General features: G+C 45.8%; 2 protein-coding genes across 7 annotated transcripts; one reads left to right on the top strand and one right to left on the bottom strand.

Annotated features, from left to right (window-relative positions):
• Window positions 1-2643: 2643 nt before the first annotated feature.
• Window positions 2644-13998, top strand: LOC122380738 (X-linked retinitis pigmentosa GTPase regulator-like). The gene is made up of 6 exons (XM_043364150.1): window positions 2644-2752; window positions 3447-3572; window positions 5092-5184; window positions 7760-7909; window positions 11415-11564; window positions 13961-13998. The coding sequence occupies exons 1-6, from the start codon at window positions 2644-2646 to the stop codon at window positions 13996-13998; spliced, it is 666 nt and encodes a 221-aa protein (XP_043220085.1).
• On the bottom strand, window positions 13230-20308 carry LOC122380702. 6 transcript variants are annotated; one of them, XM_043364089.1, is made up of 2 exons: window positions 20275-20308; window positions 13230-14884 (listed from the first exon to the last, which is right to left on the bottom strand). In XM_043364089.1, exon 2 carries the CDS (start codon window positions 14860-14862, stop codon window positions 14242-14244), a length of 621 nt encoding a protein of 206 aa, XP_043220024.1. In that variant the 5' UTR covers window positions 14863-14884; window positions 20275-20308; the 3' UTR covers window positions 13230-14241. The 6 variants fall into 6 exon arrangements, with proteins under 6 accessions (XP_043220024.1, XP_043220029.1, XP_043220027.1 ...); XM_043364094.1 differs by having other exon boundaries at window positions 20247-20289; XM_043364092.1 differs by lacking the exon at window positions 20275-20308 and adding an exon at window positions 20222-20239.
• Window positions 20309-21385: the final 1077 nt, after the last annotated feature.

Here is a 21385-nt window from a genome sequence, read left to right as displayed (position 1 = left end):
AAGCTGCCTCACAACTGATACGGCCGTCTGTCGAGTGATTGGATTGGATGATTCACCCCCCACAAAGCTACCGATCATATCAAGTGGATCAGATACCGGCGACCGATTGTATAGGTATGTACATAAGGGCTCTAAAAAGTTTATCCGTGAAAAATAAACATTCCGGAGCAGCGGAAGGGTGACGCACGTTTATGTTACGAGCCAGAACGTAGGTATTACTTTTTTATATTTAGGGGAAGATGGGGGAACACCGACCCCCTTAACCTTTTAAGGTCTAGTCACGTATTTCTTGGCCAAATGACCAATCTCTCAGTTTCACTGGATTGTCGCATCAATTTTACTTACATATCAGCCAGTTGTTTTCTTGTAGTGTCGTCCATAATTGCATTATTCCACATTTAGTAAATGTCTACATTTTTCGGGGTAACACCGACCGTTGGGTAACACTGCCCGGGCTCAGCAGGCAACGAAATTCGCAGGATACTGGACTATTAAGTTGTTCATCTTATCGTAAATTTCGAGGCATTTTAGCATATCTATAAAATGAAATGGGAACGATTTTATTATATCTCTTGTACAATGTAGTACAATGTAGCACTCATTTATATTATTAGACGACTTAAAGTCTCAAAATTTCATTTTTTTTTCTCGAAATTTTGCATCATCCGCGAAAAAGAAGACATAGCAACAACGTTCTTTCTTAACCCGCGCCCCACTGGGGTCTGCGTATAACACGCCCTACTGGGGGGGGGCTATTCATAGCCCCCCCCCCTCCTAACTCCGAAACTACTGGGCCGATCGTCGAAATTCAAACGGCGTCTGATAGCCCCGGAAAAACTGACGAGTGAAACCTAATTTCATTGACCTCGAGGTCACCGATGACGTCACAGGTCAGGTCAAAGTAAAAATTATTAGCATTTTTGCTTCTTCACGTTTTGGGCTCTGGCCGCCGTCTTACAAGTCAGATCAGGCTCATTTTGGTTCACACACTCGTGAACAGATGCTCTAGATACTCTGAGGGTACCAAACTTGTACTTTGATTTTCAGGTCAAGGTCAGGTCATCACAGGTCACGAAAATATTATATCATCCGTCGGTCACGTGACACATGTTTTATGGTCCATTTAGGCCAAACATTTCGAATTTGATGTCGTCTGTGTCATTCGAGGTCATTTTGAGTCAAATTTAGCTTAGGTCAGGTCACTTTCAGGTCAAAAAAGGTCAAATTTTGAAGTTAAAATTTTTCAACAAAAAAGGTGTCTATTGGATGCAGTTTGAGCTTAGAAACACGATGGTGCTATTTATATTGGTGTACGATGTCAAATTCGTGCTGAAAAATTGATTTGAAAAATAAATTATTGTTACTTTTTTGCAATAATGCGTATAACTTGGCCATTTTTGAAGATATTTAGCTAAAACTTGCTAGAGTTAGTCATAATAATGCGTTCTATCACATATATTCCGGTTTTTTTCGAAAAGACATTTTTTTAAATGTAAAAATATAAATTTTTAATTTAATTATATACAATTTTCGAAATTTTCAGAATTTCGAAAATCCGAGATGGCAGTTTGATAGCGCAGTCTATTTTGAGTCCTCTCATGCAAAGAAATTGGATCTAGCTTAAAAACTGAGCTCTTGGGAGCGATTGCCGTGGTTCAATGTTTTGCGTCGAAATTGGCCGAACATGACGTCACTCTGACGTCATTTCCGGCCGACCTATGGTAGGTACGAAGTTCAAATTTTGACACAAGGTGTCAAATTGATGCAGCCGAAGGTACTGAAAGTTTGGCATCGATAAGTCAAGCGGTTTGGAAGTTATTGCAGAAAAACGGGAGGGGGGCTATAAATAGCCCCCCCCCCTAGTGGGGCGCGGGTTAATTTGAAATGCGCCACTCTTGGGTTTGGTGTCACAATGTGCGATTAAATACCAAATTTCCCAAGTGGGCGGTGTTACCCAAGTGTCTCCATTTTTCTAACAAAATCCTTCAATATGGCAGCACGACAAAAATTTCGCTCGAGCAGGAGCACGTATGCTTGGATCAGTCGGCAGTCCTAATTATGGCAAAAAATACTACTTCAGCCTTCAGGACTAGATCTGTCAAATAAGATAAGTTTTCTTCTGCTTATTTTGCTAGAAAAGTATAAAACGTATTAAAGGAACGTAAAATTAGGAATTTCTCGCAAATCACCTAAACCAATGCGGTGCACTACCCATACCTGCACTTCTGTTGACGTTACGCTGCCAAAAGACAGTCAGCTGTCGCCCTAGACCTTTTTATATTTCTGATATCGGGGTGGGCGGTGTTCCCCAAAGGGCGGTGTTCCCCTACGTTCATAAAATATATTTTCATTGGCTACACATCAATCGCCAAGCATCAGTAATGCAGAAAAACTCATTTTCAATTCTAACCCAAAGTTGATTGCCAAATAGGCGCTGCCAGCCTATTCTCAGTCCATTCAGTTTTCTGCAGAGCGGATAGGTCGCTTATGGCCCCTATACTCGCTCCTCGCGCCGCTCGGTCCCTCGGCTGTGGTTATTATACGCCGCTGTGATCGACCAGCGGCCGGCGCGCCTGGACCCCGCCACTGGCGGCACACCTGCACAGACTGGGGACGGGGACGGGCGGCAGCGAGCGAGGATCGATGGAGCGTCACGGCGTGCATACGGCGCCTTACAGTCGACCTGGACGGCAGCAGCACGCGGCCGCGGACCGCAGCCGCTGCGCCATGGCCGACCACGAGGAGCTGCCAGGTCAGTCCGACAGCCCGACATCCTTCACCTCACCGACCTCACCCTGCATTTAGGGTCACGAGCACCTGCCAGGACAGTCCGACAGCCCTGACAGAACCTTTGTCCTCCTCCCGACCCTGGTGTTAGGATGGCGAGAACCTGTCAGGTCAATCTGACAGCCGCGAGGAATGAGTCCAATTATCTTCAGTTCCACCGAACTGAGCTTACCGTACGGACCGCATACTTTCGTACTTTAGCTTGTTTTTCCTTCAAGCTAGCTTTTCCAATGTGGTCCAAGGAAGGCGAGTGCTTATAAATCACTTATCGGCAAGTTCGCACCTGTTCTTTAAATTATCTGACCTTATGTGAAACCTCGAAGATCGTGCCTTTGAGAACGACGGCATTTGATAGGTTTGTCCCGTCGCTTCAATACATTCTTCTCCGTCTTCTGGACCATTTCTTGGGAGCTGCAATTTTTGCCTTCACCAACATTTGTCTACCTATTTTGACTAAGTCTTCTTCTAAGATATGCTGAGTCGTCTGATCTCCATCATTGGTCCGCTGGATTTGTGACTGTGCTGACCCTCTTTGTCCTCTGGTGACTAACGTTGGCCTCTGCTTACCCAGATCCACTATCTCAATCTGTTAGCTTCGGTGACCTCTCTACTAACGTCTAGTTCTTTGCTGACCGTCGTGACCTCTCCTGCCCTCTCAGAGACGGGCGCCGTGCTCACCTTCGGCCGCAGCCGCTTCAACGAGAACCAGGCGTCGCGGTTCTGGATCAAGAACGACCCGATCATTGCCTGCGCCTGCGGAGATGAGCACACTGTCGTTATCGCCGGTAAGGACGTCGCCCTGAGAAACTGACGGGCAGCGGGGAGGGCTTCTCGTGCCGCGCTGGGAGGGTGGACATGATGTACCGAACTGTGGGGACAAAATGAAGAGAATGACTGTCGCTTATCTGCTGCAGTTAGTCGTGCCGATAGCGAACTACTGGTGAGCCTAACTATTTATTCATTGCAAGTTGCAATCAAAATTAACCCGCGCCCCACTGGGGGGGGGGGCTATTTATAGCCCCCCTCCCGTTTTTCTGCAATAACTTCCAAACCGCTTGACGTATCGACGCCAAACTTTCAGTACCTTCGGCTGAATCAATTTGACACCTTGTGTCAAAAGTTGAACTTCGTACCTACCATAGGTCGGCCGAAAATGACGTCAGAGTGACGTCATGTTCGGCCGATTTCGACGCAAAACATTGAACCACGGCAATCGCTCCCAAGAGCTCAGTTTTTAAGCTAGATCCAATTTCTTTGCATGAGAGGACTCAGAATAGACTGCGCTATCAAACTGCTATCTCGGATTTTCGAAATTTTGAAAATTTCGAAAATTTTAAATAATAAAATTCAAAATTTATATTTTTACATTTTTTTCAAAAAGTTTTTGACTTTTCGAAAAAAACCGGAATATATGTGATAGAACGCATTATTATGACTACCTCTAGCAAGTTTTAGCTAAATATCTTCAAAAATGGCCAAGTTATACGCATTATTGCAAAAAATTAACAATTATTAATTTTTCAAATCAATTTTTCAGCACGAATTTGACATCATACGCCAATATAAATAGCACCATCGTGTTCCTGAGCTCAAACTGCATCGAATAGACACCTTTTTTGTTGGAAAATTTTAACTTCAAAATTTGACCTTTTTTGACCTGAAAGTGACCTGACCTAAGCTAAATTTGACTCAAAATGACCTCGCATGACACAGACGACATCAAATTCGAAATGTTTGGCCTAAATGGACCATAAAACATGTGTCACGTGACCGACGGATGATATAATATTTTCGTGACATGTGATGACCTGACCTTGACCTGAAAATCAAAATACAAGTTTGGTACCCTCAGAGTATCTAGAGCATCTGTTCACGAGTGTGTGAACCAAAAATGAGCCTGATCTGATTTGTAAGACGGCGGCCAGAGCCCAAAACGTGAAGAAGCCAAAATGCTAATAATTTTTACTTTGACCTGACCTGTGACGTCATCAGTGACCTCGAGGTCAATAAAATTAGGTTTCGCTCGACAGTTTTTCCGGGGCTATCAGACGCCGTTTGAATTTTGACGATCGGCCCAGTAGTTTCGGAGTTAGGAGGGGGGGGGGCTATGAATAGCCCCCCCCCCAGTAGGGCGTGTTATACGCAGACCCCAGTGGGGCGCGGGTTAAGCAAGCCCTCCAAGGCTTCACAACAGCGGACGACATATAAGCAGATCATGGGAACATTCCATCAGTACCCGACATACCTCGACTGTCCCGTGTGAGATTCCTGGCTCCCTGACGGCACGCCACTCTCCGTTTCCAGCGTCTCACCGCGTGTTCTCGTTCGGCTCCAACGAGTTCGGGCAGCTCGGTCTCGGACACACCAAGTCGGTGACACGACCCAGCTGTGTCAAAGGTCAGTCTCGTCCCAGCTAATACCCAGCGAGCCCCAGTGAGTTCATGACGGTCCCATGGGGTAGGATTGTATCGAGGCCCCGGGGCTGGAACAGAATCGAATTATCGGCGAAATGTGATCGCTACGGAATAAATCTGATTTCACCGTTTTATCGTGAAACGTTTTTCACTGATCCAGATGGACAGTCGGCTGATGTTTACCTACCTTCTAGGAGTTAATTGGCACATCAGTGTCTGATAAGCCATGCAACAAAACAGCTTGTTAGCGCTAGGACGGAAATATTGACGATTTGGTACATCCATGAAACGCAAGCAATGGCATATTTTGACATTGTTAATATTTGTGTGGTTCATAATTCATTTTCAGCTCTGAAGTCGGAGCTGTGCAGTGCGGTGGGCTGTGGGAAATCTCACACCGTCATTGGTACAGGTGAGCCGGCCGAGGCCTTAGGCCGTAGTACTTATACAGGGTGATCGAAAAAAGTGTCACCCCTAATTTAAAAGCCATATAACTCGCGATAGGTTGGTTGTACGACTTTGCGCCAGGCAGCATTGGAAAGAGCATACAATTTCCTTTCGAATGGATGCAAATATGCATGGTTTATGCCGCAAACGAAGATGTAGCTATTCAAAAAGTATATGTTAAGGACGCAATTTGGCGTGTTCAAAAGTTTGGTTGTGCAAATTTGTACTTTTGACAGAGTTTTTGATCTGACAGCTCACATGACAGCTCACGTGACTCAGCATTTTTCTTAACTGTTCCATGGTTACCGCTGCATAAAATTGATAATCCGGCAGTGCAGGTTGTCGCAATGCTTCGCTAGTTACCGGCGAATTTGTGAATAAGGCGTGCATCGCCTGCGGTGGCGGTCGGTTCGAGCACCGACTCGACTTCGAGTGAAGACGAGTCTAAGGTCAGCTGATAAACAGTCTGCAGTGAACAACATACACTCCATGTGTAATGTGTAAGGTGTGTGTCATGTTGAGTTACGATACTCATTGTTCTCGTTCAGCGGTGTCCGATCCCGTTCGGTGAATTTCGTTTCACGTGAAAGCCGCACATTGACTGGTTTTTGAGCCCATGGGGACATGATTTGGAATAGAAAACAATCATGAATACATTCAACTGAAAAGAAATTGCCTGCTCTTTCCGATGCTGCCTGGCGCGAAGTCATCCGACCTACCAGTCGCGAGTTATGTAGATTTTAAGTTAGGGGTGACACTTTTTCGATCACCCTGTATATCCACCACTATTTATGCATAATTTATCCCTCTCAAATTTGGCAGCAGTGGGTATAAGAGCAGCAGTAGGGGAGATCCGTGTAAGACGCCCAGGGTCGGTAAGAGGCCCCATCGCTTTTTTTACCAAACCAATAATGTTATTTATTTTTTAATGTTCTTGTAAAGCAGAAGCCCTCTTGAAACAACAACTCACGAAATCTGAGGTATCAGGTGCGTCGCAGCGACTTTTGGTAAGCCTGTTTCTGTTTTTGCCCCTTTACTTGCTAGATATATGCATCTTTATCACCCTTATATATCTAAAAAACAATGGCTATCAAATGCAATCTTATCTCATCGAAATTGTCACATGTTAGCTTCAGAATAGACCATGTTCTGGTGCGCTGCAAATGTCTCATAAACCATAAATATTGTGACGTTAAAACACTGCATTTTTTTTAAGAGGCCCTCCCTTCGAGGATGATAAAACGCCCCCCGATAAAAAACGCCCCGGATGCTAAAACGCCTGCACCTGCGGCAGGCGTGGCATTCTTTTTTCAAGGAGTTTGTTTTTGTTTCTTTTTTCTGTTTCCTTTCTTAGAGGTAATAGGTACAATTTTCGTTGGTCATCAGCGTTTGGTTGTGCTAGTTTTCGCATTGTTCGAGCGCTTTGGAAGTGTTATTGGTTTCGATAACACCGTATTTGCTTAGCTTTTCGAAATAAAAGGCCTTGCAGCTGTGTTCGCAAAGCGTCTTTTACAAGCCGACTTGACTTGTAAAACGCCCGAGGGGGGGGGGGCGTCTTACCATACCCGTAGTGTAAGAGGCCCTTTTGCAACTTTTTCCAAAATGTTAAAGTTTACGGTTTGTGTACCCCTTAGATTCATTTTGAATGCAAATATGTATGGGAAAATGATGCATGCTCACAGCGCATGCACACGTTAGCTCTTAAATATTATCAGTTGTCTAAGAATAGCAACTGAGCTTAAGGGGGGGGCCTCCTGCACCACTCTCCCCTACGACATGGACGTTGAATAACCTTCTGGCAACACATGCTGCGACTCGAAATATATGTATTCTCTCTGCAGCGGTGCAGTGCGATGGTTAAAAAGTGTGACGCGTATGAGCACCATGGAATAAAAAGCACGTCAGCTAATGCACTGCAATTACATGCGTAGAGTTGTGCCTAAACGCATCGTCTCCTTGTTGTTTAGCGGCACGCTGGCCTTTGACCCCGGGTCGCTGAACTTTGACCCCGGTTTGCTGACCTCTGACCCCGGTTTGCTGACCTCTGACCCCGGGTCGCTGACCTTTGGCTCCGGGTCGCTGACCTTTGACTCCGGGTCGCTCGCACGCAGAGGACGGTAAGCTGTTTGCGTTCGGTCTGAACCAGGACGGCCAGCTGGGTCTGGGTCACACGGAGATGACCTTTGACCAGGTCACTCAGTGGAACGGCGGCACGGCTGAGCAGATTGACGCCGGCGTGGCGCACACCGTGGTTCTCACAGGTACGGAGGCTCGCGTGCAATTTATGTTGTCGGAGTTGCGTACTCTACACAGGTGACAGGTTGTAGTGGTTGTAGGTATGTGCAGCAGCAAAACTGTGCCCAGACTGCTTACATACATATCACACATGCATTATCATAGGCTTGCGATAAAACTAAAAAGAAATGTATATCAGCTTAACTGGTATAATTTTGGTTTTATTTGTTATTCGTGATGGAAGCTCTTCAGTCAGCCGTAGGTATATTCCTTCTTTGTCTGCCAGGAGTACCTACCTTCTACCTAGGGGAAAGTGGGTGTATTGCGCCCTCCTAACCAATGGCGCCCACCAAAATTCCCACGGGTTCAATGGCATGTTTTGAATTTTGTGTTCAAAAACATTATTTTCCCCACTGGATAGTTCCTTTTATCGCCCAAGCTCTCCGATGAAGCCAATCAGCAAGGCTCATTACGCCATCAAAGATGTTACGGCGTTTTCTTAGCTTTTTTGCAGTATTTTGAGCCGTTGGTTATAAAAATTTGTGATATTTGTGTGATTTTTAGAGTGATATTTAGAAAGAAAAACCCTTTTGTCATTATATTTCACTGAAACAGTAAACTTCCTTCAAATCTTTATGATAAGTTCTACGCTTTTATTAAAAAGTACCTCAATTTTAATGGCGCCCGTGGCAATTGCGCCAGGGGGGCGCAAATAGAATAATGGTGTAGCTATTGTATCACGACAGTATGAATGCATCATTAATTGATTGCAATAAAGAAGGAGTTTAACCCGCGCACCGACGGGGGTCTGCGCCAACTTCGCACCGACGGGGGGGGGGGGCGGATGACCGCCCCCCCTGAGATCTCGAGAACGAAGCAAGATAGCGACAAGCGGTAAACGGCATCGGATACGCACGGCCAAGATCTACAATTTTTACCAAGGTCATTTTCAGGTCAGGTCAAAGATGACGTCACAGGGGTCGAAAAAGTCAAAATGGCGGCGCTGGATATGGAGAGTTTTTCTCGAATAACTTTCGAATTAGTCAAGATAGGAACAAACTAAGGGCATCATCGTGATCCTCTCGTCAATCCGCATCGAATGATATATATTTTGACCTCAAAAGGTCAAGGTCAAAGGTTGACCTCAGGTCACGTGACCTCGAGGTCATCATGTATATCATTTGATGCGTCTTGACGAGCTGAACACAATGAGACCATCCACGCGTCTGTATCTTGTTCCTGTACGGAGTTATTGGCCAAAAACCTTTGGTGACCTTTGATGACGTCACATGACCTCACAGCTGCCCAACAGCAAAACAGACCTCAAGGTAGTGAAGGTTGATCGTATATGAAGTCATGTATGGTATATGGGGCCATTCCGACCCGTTTTAGTGGTAAAAACAGGGAGTTGATTTTTCCCCCATTGACTTATAATGGGGAGGTCGCGAAATTGACCTGACCTTAGGTCACCGATATCAAAATTCCGAGATATACAAATTGTAGCTACTAATGACCTAATAATATCCTGCGACTTTCAAAGGCCTCCGACATCTACTGTAGCTCTGGCACGGTGACAAAGTTGCAAAAAAGTGACTTGAGGTTGGGTCATTCAAAGTGACCTGGTGACCTGACCTTAAAAGATAGGAGGTTCAAACTTGCACACCATGTGTAAAATTGATGAGGTTATAGTCATACCAAATTTCGCGGCGCTACGCGCCGCGGTTTTCCCGCTATTCGCGAAAAACCTCAGGGGGGCGGATATCCGCCCACCCCGTCGGTGCGCGGGTTAATGTCAGGCAGGGGAGCAGCCCGCTGTCGTCAGTCCGCAAATTATTTCTGCTCGTCAAACTTACAATGCAGCTGCCATTTAGGCTACGACCTTGTGGTGTAATTGACAAAATACGACATTTTCAACATGGACTTAGGCGTGAGAGGTAACAGCTATGATGAAAAAGTAAAAACTGATGTCTTAAAGCTGTCGAAACGATAAAAATTATTAATTTTGAGAGAAACGATTGAAAATGTAACCGTATAGGCGCATACGTTCACATATATCTAGTCGGTCACAGTTAACGTTTTCGTTGCACTTTTACAAGCGTACGGACATATGTAAAGTTATCTACCTGGGCAAAAAACATCGCGATTTACACCTACATTTATTATTTAACCAGCGTGAATAACATTATGAATGTTAAAGTAAGTGCCATGACATTAGACTGCCGGGTTGTATGCATTCCGTCTCATTCCCTTAGCCATGTTAAAGTATAGGGCGCAATTGGGTTTTAATTGCGCCATCCTCCTGGCGCAATTTACAGCAGTTGTTGGCAAATGCGCCCTTTTGCATGTTTCTGAAAAAGCAGCTGTCAAAAGCAAACGAAATATTCTTAATTGATCGGGAGGCTCTTAAACTGTAGCCAATGAGTTCCTCTTTGAAATGGTTACCAGTGCATGTTTATATCTCCAGCGGTTTTCTTACAATTAGCGTTTTTCCTTAAGGTGGCGCAATTCACCCTCCTTCCCCTACGTTTATAATATACGAACTATGAAGTAAGCTCAAATTTTCCGAAAACCGACCATTTTACGCTCACTGATCCTCAGGGCGCAGATCACACCAGTTAGCCCGACCGGGACCGTTCACGTTGCGCACCTCCCCCTCCCCGGACCCCGCAGCTAACCCCTGTGGTCATTGCTCTCAAAGTGCGACGACTGACCGCGTCGGTGGACTCCACGCCCACTGTGCCGCTTTCGCCTACACAGCGTCTCCCGTGTCCACTCAGCCAGCTCAGTCGCGGCCCGGAAGTGACCTTTAGTCCCTGTACGGTTCACCGACAGCTGAGGGCGCCGATCTAGAAAAGGTCGATATTGCACAGCTCAGAACGGCCAACGTTCAGTTCAGAGGGGCCTTGGTTTATTTTGTTGAAAAATAAATCAACAAAGTAGCTGTTTAACCGCTTCTAATGAAAAAGTCGGCATTGTTGTGCACTAACGCGATTTAGTTTGGAACGGTTGGTAGGTACCTTCCCTACATAAAATTAATTTTTTGAAACTTTGAATGTGGGAGAGCTTCCGTTTGCCTAAGGCTCGGTGTGACAGCCATCCCTTCTACCCATCACCAAAGAACCCCAGACAGCCGTTCGGTACCTACCTACCTCTGTTCGGTGAGAGCTCTCCATTGTCGTCCATGCCCTCCAGTTGGAAGCGAGGTCTAGGTATAATGCCCGGCATCGACATCAATATTATGGTTCTACTGACTTGTCAGTGAGTTGACCTACTCCTGAAAGCTGCTCAATGCTCAGTGCAACACGTGTCGCTCATCACCCCCCCCCCCCCACACACACACACAGCCCATAATTATTGGCCAAATGTTTTAGCGGCGGTGATAACAGAACGCATTGAACCCTTGGCAGTCGTGTTGGTTATGTTCTTCCGACTTCATCGCCCGTGACCGACCGCTGACCTCGTCCCCACCCGCTGACCCTCGCTCCTCCGCCCCCCCCCCCCCCTGTTCGCTGACCCCTGCCCTGCTGACAGCCCACGGTCAGCTGTTTGCCTGGGGCAGTAACGAGGACGGCCAGTGCGGGCTCGGCGACGCGCCCGGGGCCTGCCTGCCGACGCCAGTGCCATCTGACGAGGAAATCGTCAGTCTCAGTTGCGGCTACCGCCACACGGCGTTTGTGACAGGTCAGTTGGTCTGTAATTGTATGGAGTCCGAAATTTGTTAGTCATGTCTGTCAGGACCAATGTTAAAACTAATATGGCAAATATTTTTCTCAACTCCCAGCTAGCAAATAGTTACATGGAGATCTTACCAATGCCATCGATCTTATTAACCCGCGCACCGACGGGGGGGGGGGGGGGCGGATATCCGCCCCCCTGAGGTTTTTCGCGAATAGCGGGAAAACCGCGGCGCTTAGCGCCGCGAAATTTGGTATGACTATTCCCTCATCAATTTTACACATGGTGTGCAAGTTTGAACCTCCTACCTTTCAAGGTCAGGTCACCAGGTCACTTTAAATGACCCAACCTCAAGTCACTTTTTTGCAACTTTGTCACCGTGCCAGAGCTACAGTAGATGTCGGAGGCCTTTGAAAGTCGCAGGATGTTATTAGGTCATTAGTAGCTACAATTTGTATATCTCGGAATTTTGATATCGGTGACCTAAGGTCAGGTCAATTTCGCGACCTCCCCATTATAAGTCAATGGGGGAAAAATCAACTCTCTGTTTTCACCACTAAAACGGGTCGGAATGGCCCCATATACCATACATGACTTCATATACGATCAACCTTCACTACCTTGAGGTCTGTTTTGCTGTTGGGCAGCTGTGAGGTCATGTGACGTCATCAAAGGTCACCAAAGGTTTTTGGCCAATAACTCCGTACAGGAATAAGATACAGACGCGTGGATGGTCTCATTGTGTTCAGCTCGTCAAGACGCATCGAATGATATACATGATGACCTCGAGGTCACGTGACCTGAGGTCAACCTTTGACCTTGACCTTTCGAGGTCAACGTATATATCATTCGATGCGGATTGACGAGAGGATTACGATGATGCCCTTAGTTTGTTCCTATCTTGACTAATTCGAAAGTTATTCGAGAAAAAAACTCTCCATATCTAGCGCCGCCATTTTGACTTTTTCGACCCCTGTGACGTCATCTTTGACCTGACCTGAAAATGACCTTGGTAAAAATTGTAGATCTTGACCGTGCGTATCCGATGCCGTTTACCGCTTGTCGCTATCTTGCTTCGTTCTCGAGATCTCAGGGGGGGGGGGCGGTCATCCGCCCCCCCCCCCCGTCGGTGCGAAGTTGGCGCAGACCCCCGTCGGTGCGCGGGTTAAGCTGTTACAAGCTCTTTCAGTGGGGATTGTCGTCAGTAGACTCGTTCATGGTTCCAGGAAGAGAAGTAAGAGGGCACTTATTACGACGGACCAGTGAACGCGTTCACCTGGTATGAAATGCGCTCATCATTCTGGGGCCTGGGAGCATATTAACAGAAAAACATCCCACCTGAAACATCACAATACCTACATCGGTACCGTCCTTAGGTTATAGGTACCTAAGTTTTAAGCAACCATCGCACTAGTATTTTGTAGTCCTGGGTCCCTGTACAAGGGAATCAGGCTTTTTGACCTAAGATCCTTAGGAGCCAAATGCTGCATCTCGTTTGCAGTTTGTATTCTTGTTCTTACTAACTCCCCATGTGCCGCAAAAATATATATGATGGTGATGATGGTGCAGCGATTAATTGCAGATCATTTGAATAACGGCAGCCTCCCTATTTGTTTTTCCAAGCACACTGATCCCTTGCTCAGGACATGCCGCACGGCCAAAAACAATGAGTGATTTTTCCTGCTCAATGTATTTTATTGCTATCAATGAATGGGCTATAGCAAAGCAAAGCACTACCTCCATGCCCATGACGCACGCGAAGGCACCATACCACATGTTCTCGACTTCAATCGCACATAAACGATACACATTTGTTAACAGTCGGTCTGTCGAGTATCCACGTGGACCTTTCATTGTGTAACGCTTAAATACGGACATAAAAATATTTTTAGGACACAATCGGCAGCTGGCAGCGTCACAGTAAATATTAACTCTAAACTCTAAGAAATCTCAACATTGCTTCTCCTACCTCCTCCCAGACCGCTTGGCTAGAACAGCCAGCAAATTGTACGTCCAGTCACACACGATGAGCAATATGCCACTGTCTTTGTCCGATCGTTGAGCACCGAAGAAATGAGCGATTTAGACGTTATACATTGTGCAACACATGCCCGGTCTCCCCACCAACGCTATCAGATCACGGCATGCGAATTTCTTAATCTTATTATCATCAACGAGATTCTCGCATCGCATTACGATGCGAGAAACGAAACGAAAGGCATCTGGAGGATGGCATGAATGAACTGGTTAGACCCTCGACTGGAGAGCAAAAACACAAAAAATACTCGTGCATATTCGGTAACAGTAGGAGAGCATCCTGGTCCATGGGTAAGTTTCTTGCCTCTAGACATTTTCTAGACATTCTTGCCTCTAGACATTTAGACATTTTTGTTCAATTGCAGGGCAGCACACGTGGCATTGCCGCTGCCTGGCCCCTTGAAACAGCGTGAGAGTTCCGGTTAGCACTTGGCCCGCTGGATATGTTCAAACCACCTATGGGTAAAAGTATAGCAAAGCGTAAAACATTTTCCAAGCCAAGCTTTGAAAGCACAATTGTTCATTGCACACACCGCCACTCACAGTCGCTTGCCCTTTTCGCCCAGCCCGTCCCCTGTGTTGCACCCTACTCCCCCCCCCCGGCTTTGGCCCATATAAATGCACGGCACCAAGCAGTGCCCACCGACTATTTGGTGTCCTCCAAGGGTCGGCGGGCGAGACGCGCTCCCTCCGGGCCAGTCGTCTCCCGCAGCGCCTCCATAACGTACACATCGCTGGGCGCCAGCACGACGTAGTAGGACAGCACGCACGCATACCAGTACCACATCACCGGCAGGCTGATCGCCGCCACGCTGCCAATCATGACCAGGAAGGCCATCAGGATGCCAATGCCGTCGTATGGATTTTTCGCCGCATCCACATAATCGACGAGCAGATAGAGTTCGGTGCCCAGCAGGGAGAGCGTGACCAGCGACGTGAAGATGCCGTACCACACCACCCAGGGCAGCATGAACTTGCGCTGGTTCCTGCGGATGCCGTGCACCAGGAGACTGTCCATTGTGATGTTGATACCGCACGTCAAACACAATACGCCCAGTATAAAGCCCAAGAACCTGATGTTCCGGAAACGATAGTGTCTGTAATCGTCGTCTTCAACAGGAGTGGCATTGTACATGCCCACTTCAGCAAAAAACCAGCAAGCCCATCCAAATAGCACGCCGACGTTGACGACGAGGTAGAGGATGGCGATTGTGAGCGCACCGCTCCGGAGAGGAACGCAGCAGCAGCACCGGTTCAGGCAAGCCATCTTGGTGGTTCCACGTCCAAACCTGTGACGAATGAGACTGAATGAGTGGGGTAGGGACTGAGTAAGTAGTTCAGATCGAAACTAAAAAGTCATTATGTGTCACTACTGCGGACGAGACGCAATACATAGAAAAAATAACATTTTAGTATATATGTATACAATGGGAAATGATGAACATTGCTGTATCTCCCAAATCCCAATATAAAAATGGGAAGTGATGACCATTGCTGACTCCCAACTCCCAACTTTATTCACTGGATGAGCCCAAGGCCATATATAGGGATGAGCCGGTCCCGTAGCTCAATTGGTAGAGCGTTGGACTCCACGTGGTGAGAACACGCGTTCCCGGTTATAGCAGTCCGAGTTCGAAGCGCGACGGACGCTAGACATTTATGGGCCTCCTGACAGGTATTGTTGCGGTTGGTGGCAGGCCGTAGCCAGGCGAAGTCAGTGAGGGGACCGGCCGTGCGGGCAATGTGCGCTGCGCACGTTAAACTTTGGGCTCTAAATTCTGCCATAGAACCGGAATTGCGCGATCGGAGGGTAGAGGGCAGGGTCGCCGCGACAAGCCTCGCTTAGCGGTTGCTCTGTTCCTGTGAATCCTTCCTATCAAAAGGTTCGCACTACATTTATTTAAAAAAAAAAATGTATTCGAAGAGCAATGCTTTCCAAATTGTTTCAAATGTAACTTCTGAAATTGTTTAGAAAGGTGTGTGCTAATAGTTTTAAATGGCCAGTTCTACTTGTGTCACCTGCAAATTTCTGCAACTGTCAACTATGACTTTACAATAAAAATGATATGGAAAGGTACCAAGTTAGGTTGAACTCATGAAACGCTTAGGAAAAATTATGAAAATAAAAATAAAATGATTTGAATAAGGTACTTTGAGTGACTGAGTCACTAGTCCAGGGGCAGAGAGTTGTCATAATCCCTAAAGGTGCTTTTCTAGCACCTGGTGAATGGAAGCAACAAATTCTTACATAGAAAAGCACATATATGTATGTTTTCCCAGCAGCATCACTCTCCTCGTGAATTTAGCCAAGCAGTTTATCTCAGACCTAATTTAAGCATCCCTGGAGCACTATTATAAGACAACTTTTGAATTTCAGAGGTGCTTGAGCACCCCCCCCCCCCCAAACCTCTAATTCTCCACCCCTGGCCCTGCACTAGTCAGAACCATTACTCTACCATTCAAATGCCAAACCAGGATGTCAATGAGAGCTCAATTATCCTTCAAAATCAAAAGTAAGTGATTTCCTCAGCCAGGATGCAGGATAAAATAGCAATTGATAGGTAGGTAGGTACCTACCTACCTATAAAGTGACTTGCAAGTTGCATCAATAGCATGCAATCTTTCATTTTTTTGTCTTTATAAATTGAAATCACAACTCAACCAAAGCCTGACCTTCCTCAAATAATACCATGTTGGGTTATTTTATCTGAACTTTATCAAATTTGAAACTTTTGGTAGTTTAGAGGGGGGTACATTTACAAACACCCTTGAACCACCCCTTACCAGTCACGTTTACATAACATTTTTGACGAGGCTCTAGCTCGTTTATTTGGCAATAATTGGATGCAGTGGTCTTCAAATATTCATAGGGGATCATTTGGTAAATTTTTAAGCAGTATTGACATCTTTTGCAACATCACGGACGAAGATATAAGCTTGCAACAAACCCTATGTAAGGTGTAAACGTGTCTGCTGTTACATGCACCTCCTCAAAACGCTCAAAACTAAACACCCTGCTGAAAGCTGCAAATGTGAAAAAAATTCAGCTAAAATAACCAAAATTGGTATTTTATGATTACAGCCAGGTTTAATTGTGACTTATTAATTAAATTAGGTAAGATTGCCAATTATGGTGCAGCTATGACACTTGAGGCGCAGAGGCACCGTTCCTTGCAACACTTACAACAACAGCCATACAACACAACTTCGACAAACTATTTTACACGATTCAGATAACGCCGCCTCTGCCCCTAGCTTTTAGTTCAGTCCCACGCACAAGGGGGAAAAGCTCAAATTATTGAGCGCTCAAAATATTGAGCGTGTGACGTCAGAGGCTCCCATAGGCGTAATGCTGAGGGCTCAAAAAATTGAGCCGTTTCAGGAACACGTTTTGCAAAAGCAACTCGCAACACCTAGGGAGAAATGGCAACACCCTAGGAGAATCACTAATGATGTAAAACAGATAAGGCTTTCATATTTTTCACTGCTCTAGCTTCAATGATTGGGGGAACACCAATTTATAGGTCGAAATCTTACGGCATACCAGGATGACTTAAAAACAGGCCAATATTTATGTCGAAATAAAAGTTATTTTTTGTCCATTCACGTTTTTTACTAGGGTTCTGTTGGAAAGAGCATTTTTCATACTACCCAAAATGATTGCGACTCAATTTCACATTACTCATATCGGAGAATATTTTTCATTTGGCGGCGCCGTTTGTTTATTTCGTCGCGACACCTCCGGTCGCGTGGTTGTCGTCGTCCTCGTGTTGAAGGTAAGTTTTTATCGTTTTAGTTATATTTAGATGTTAAAAGGTACACTGAAAAGTTTGAATATGCTGTGATTTTAAATTTGGAAACACGTAAACGTCAATCAATTCACGTTTTCCTCGATTTGCGTGCAGATAAGTAACTGTCGACGAAAGTGGCGCCATCCGATATGATGTTTTGAAGGAAGGAGACACAACATATTTACGTGAAATTTTTGTTTTTTAGTGGTCTAAGTGCTTCAAAGAGGCTGTGAATGTTTTCTTCACACAATTTTTCATTAGGTATGATGAGGTAAAAGGTAGTTTCAGTCTTAACTTTCATATAATTGACATTAAAACATATGATAGTCCACTCCTATCAGTGATTGAGTACCTTGATATTTGGCATTTCTTATTAATTTGAATGTATTCTCTATCTATATGTCCTGATAGTAAGTGACAATACTCTGCCAATATGTTTCCATAGTTTTCACATTCATTTTCCAGTCCTTTACATAACATCACAATTTATAATCAACAAAACTCAACTCCTTCGTTACTTCACAACACTGACAGCATGACAGACTGACAGTCAACTATTGTGTGTGTGAATGCTGAAACAGGATAGCCACTTTGCTGACTGGCTCATATGAAATAAGATAAAAATGATCCTTTATATCATTTCCATCTGGAGGATCGGAGTCAACGGAAAAGGAAGGCCACTTTCAAGCCTCAAGGTCTAGGCCGCCAGACGCCAGTCGACAGTCACCACCAAATTTATAATAGATTAATTCATTATTATACTTTGAGATCCTTAGGTCACTGGATCGGCATCACATTTTCAGTTTCAATATAGTAAAGGTTTTTATTTGTATGATGTGAAATATTTTCCTGAATCAGAATTTAATTATCCCTAGGTACCTGGTAGAGGTTTCGGATTTAATGCTCATTGTTGGTGTGCAGTCATGATTTTTACAGGTCCAGATAGATAAGGAATCCTGAGCAATTTTATAGTAAAGTGGTCTCCTTATAATCACCACACATTTTATCAAAAGCATTTGCAGAATTCATTCAATGAAGAATTTTATCAATGTTGCACCCATTTCTTAGACGACCTAGGCTGCATCTTTTTTTAGTTCCTGTTGTATGACATATTTTCCATTTTGTTCCACTGCATAAAGAAAAAATTGTTTGAGATCACCAAACAGCTTTTCTTTTTCTGGCAGGTCTGCACAACCAAGCGGTCGCTGGCGAGGACGTCAGCCGTCCCTGTGGGTAAGGTCATCTGCTCAGCCTTTGTGGAGATCAGCAAGACGTCACCAAGATGAAGACTTCGCTGGAGCAGAAGCCGCTGACCCGTGTCCGATCGGGCAGGTCATGCTCGACGGCACGAGCCACAACTTGAACGACTCGGTGACATCAACAACATGGTGGAGCAGGTGAATGAGTTTGGCGACGTGTTGTGCGACTGCAAGAAGGGTTGTCTGCGTGTTCTGGCCGGCGGAGCGGCGACGCTGCGCAGTCTGTGCTGGCGGTGAGCAGCTGGCCGTGGTGACCGCGCGCGCCCACATGCGCCGACAACCTGTGCGGCTTCGACGGCCCCGGGACAGCCCGATGCCGCCCACTATGCGACGCCGACCGCGCACTGTCCGCACGGCCACATGGAGGTGTGCCCGCGCCTTTTGCCCGCACGCCGCTACCTCGCAGCTGGTCTGCAACCACGCCGTCGCCGCCTGTAGCCCGATAACAAAACGGCTGTCTGATAATGCCGCGTGTTCTTTGTGATGTTGCTACTGTGATGGTTGCTACTGCTGGTCTGAGACTCGATGTTTCCATTCGTCCTTTACATGTTAAGGATTTGATAATGATTAGCTTAGTCCGAGCTTAGGTCGTTTATATCGACATTTGTTATATGACATATTTTGGATCAAAGCAGTACGACACTGCCTCCTGTGATGTATGCTGGCAAGACGCAGGTTCCGGTCGCAGGTCACCCGGTTCCAATGTGGTCGGGCTGGCATGCGATAATGTGATGTTGTTTTGCTCGTCTCTGTGTTCCACACTTGATGTTTGTGAATCTAACCCACATTGTATAGTATTTTTGTTTGTTTGCGGCCGATGGCCTTGTAAGTTGTAACCGTGGCAATACAGTTTTTTCTGCTATAATTCACCAATATTCAAGCGTGGGTGGATATCTTTCTGTATTCACGTATTCCCTTCTCCCAGTACAATCAGAGAAATTAATACAGTATTCATACGGATTATTCAAGCCCTGTATAATTATTTGAGGTGTGCCGAATCCGAAAGACGACCGATAAAACTACTAGCGGAAAATGTGACATGATGCCATGGGTTTGTGAAAAGTTTAGGTACCACGTAGCATTCAACTTCCTGCATTTCTGTTTCAACTCAGTTTAACGTATTTCAACGAACATAACATCAAAAATGGCAGCCAGTACCGGCTTCACCTGTCACGGAGAACGCTCAAAAAATTGAGTGTAGATGCTGGCCGGCACTCAATTTTTTGAGCGCCAGCTGACTGTCGTCTGTCGTGGCGCTCAATTTATTGAGTATCGCGGTCCCGAACGACAAGTGGCGCTCAAAAAGTTGAGCGTCTTTAGGGCATTTTCTTTCCAAAAACACCGATATAAATTATCACGGCGGGTGTTCGAGAAGAAACCTTGTTGCTCTCTCTTGCCATTGATACCTTATTTGGATACGATATTTGCCGTAGTGTGACGCTAAAGGCATTTTAAAATACCATCGTTTCGCCTATTCCTTCATAATGGGGCCCGCTCAATTTTTTGAGCGCTCAATTTTTTGAGCTTTTCCCCCTTGTGCGTGGGACTGAGTTAGTGTTCCACCACAGCTCCTGACCACAAATTCACATCCAATGATTCACCGCAGGCGCCTCAGATGTAAACACTAAACTCGTAAAATGTCAAGGCCGCTAGCCGATGTAAACGAATATACGGTGATGAGCCATAAAGTGCTGCCACCTAGATCAGGGCCATATTTCTTTCAATTCACCGATAGATGGCTCTCAGCTCCGTACCCAGCAAACATACCCGTTGCCCAAGCAAGTGGGTCCCATGACTCCCATATCGGGTGAACCGGGTGAACATGGGCCAGATCCAGATTGGCCCACATGGGACATTGTCACATTGGCTACCCAGGGAGAATAAAAATGGGCCAGGCGGGCCAGTGCATATGGGCTACAGATTGAGATGGGCATCCCATGCGGGTCCCATATGGATCGCCCTTGTGAACTCCAGCAGGTAAACTGCGCGTGGTAGGTATTTATTGGCCTAACGCCCTAACCTGACCGATGCGATGGGTGCCTGCTGCCAATGGTCAGTTGTACAGGGTGATTTTTTTTTTACTTGTTAAAAAGTAATGAGGTCTAGTGGCGTTAAAATGCAAATATAGGTAGGTATGTTGCAAAATTATATACCAGGATAACGAGCATTCTGGGACATTTTGATTTCATGCAGACACGATGTGAAGGAACGTCCATCGTGTATTTTACTTGTGCTTGAAGTTACCCCCTCTCTCACCGACACGAATCAGCCCGCCTGAGCACGTGTTAAACAGCACCATGGACTCCCATAGGTACTCATTAGGCGGACTGAAAAGGCTCCTATTGCCCATTTTCAGCTCTGCCAGATATTTCCACTGTTTTCTCGTTATATCTGCCATAGATGGGTCCAAAAACTTTTTTTTTTGATACTGACGGCCCTGGTGGTGTCTGATTCGCTGTTTTTCTTTCTCCTTGAAGACTGATTCTTCAGAGTCTGCACTTACGCCAGATAGACCGTTTGAAGGTTATTTATGACTACAAGCTTGTTCGTGCATTATTTAACGTCTTTCTGAGGTATCTCCTTGATCATCGTATGCTTCGAACTGCCTCAATGCTTCAAAATCATCGTTTTGTGCCGTTCCTTACTGAACGGCAGTGGACGTGCGTGCCCGATTGGTGGGACATTTTCAGGCCCCATTGGGGCCGAGGCCGTCGGTGAAAAGGGACAAAGGATGACACCA

Source organism: Amphibalanus amphitrite, unplaced genomic scaffold, assembly GCF_019059575.1.
Source record: "Amphibalanus amphitrite isolate SeventyFive unplaced genomic scaffold, NRLGWU_Aamphi_draft 000105F_arrow, whole genome shotgun sequence".
Taxonomy (NCBI): domain Eukaryota; kingdom Metazoa; phylum Arthropoda; class Thecostraca; order Balanomorpha; family Balanidae; genus Amphibalanus; species Amphibalanus amphitrite.
Note: the sequence above shows the minus strand (reverse complement) of the source record. Positions and strands in the feature narration are given on the sequence as shown.

Excerpts from the sequence above, each read along its gene's own strand:
- LOC122380702 (XM_043364089.1), bottom strand. The coding sequence starts at position 14,862 with ATGGCTTGCCTGAACCGGTGCTGCTGCTGCGTTCCTCTCCGGAGCGGT.
- LOC122380738 (XM_043364150.1), top strand. The coding sequence starts at position 2,644 with ATGGAGCGTCACGGCGTGCATACGGCGCCTTACAGTCGACCTGGACGG. Across the intron at positions 3,573-5,091 it reads GCACACTGTCGTTATCGCCG|CGTCTCACCGCGTGTTCTCG; the intron begins GTAAGGACGTCG and ends CTCCGTTTCCAG. Across the intron at positions 11,565-13,960 it reads CCACACGGCGTTTGTGACAG|GGCAGCACACGTGGCATTGC; the intron begins GTCAGTTGGTCT and ends GTTCAATTGCAG.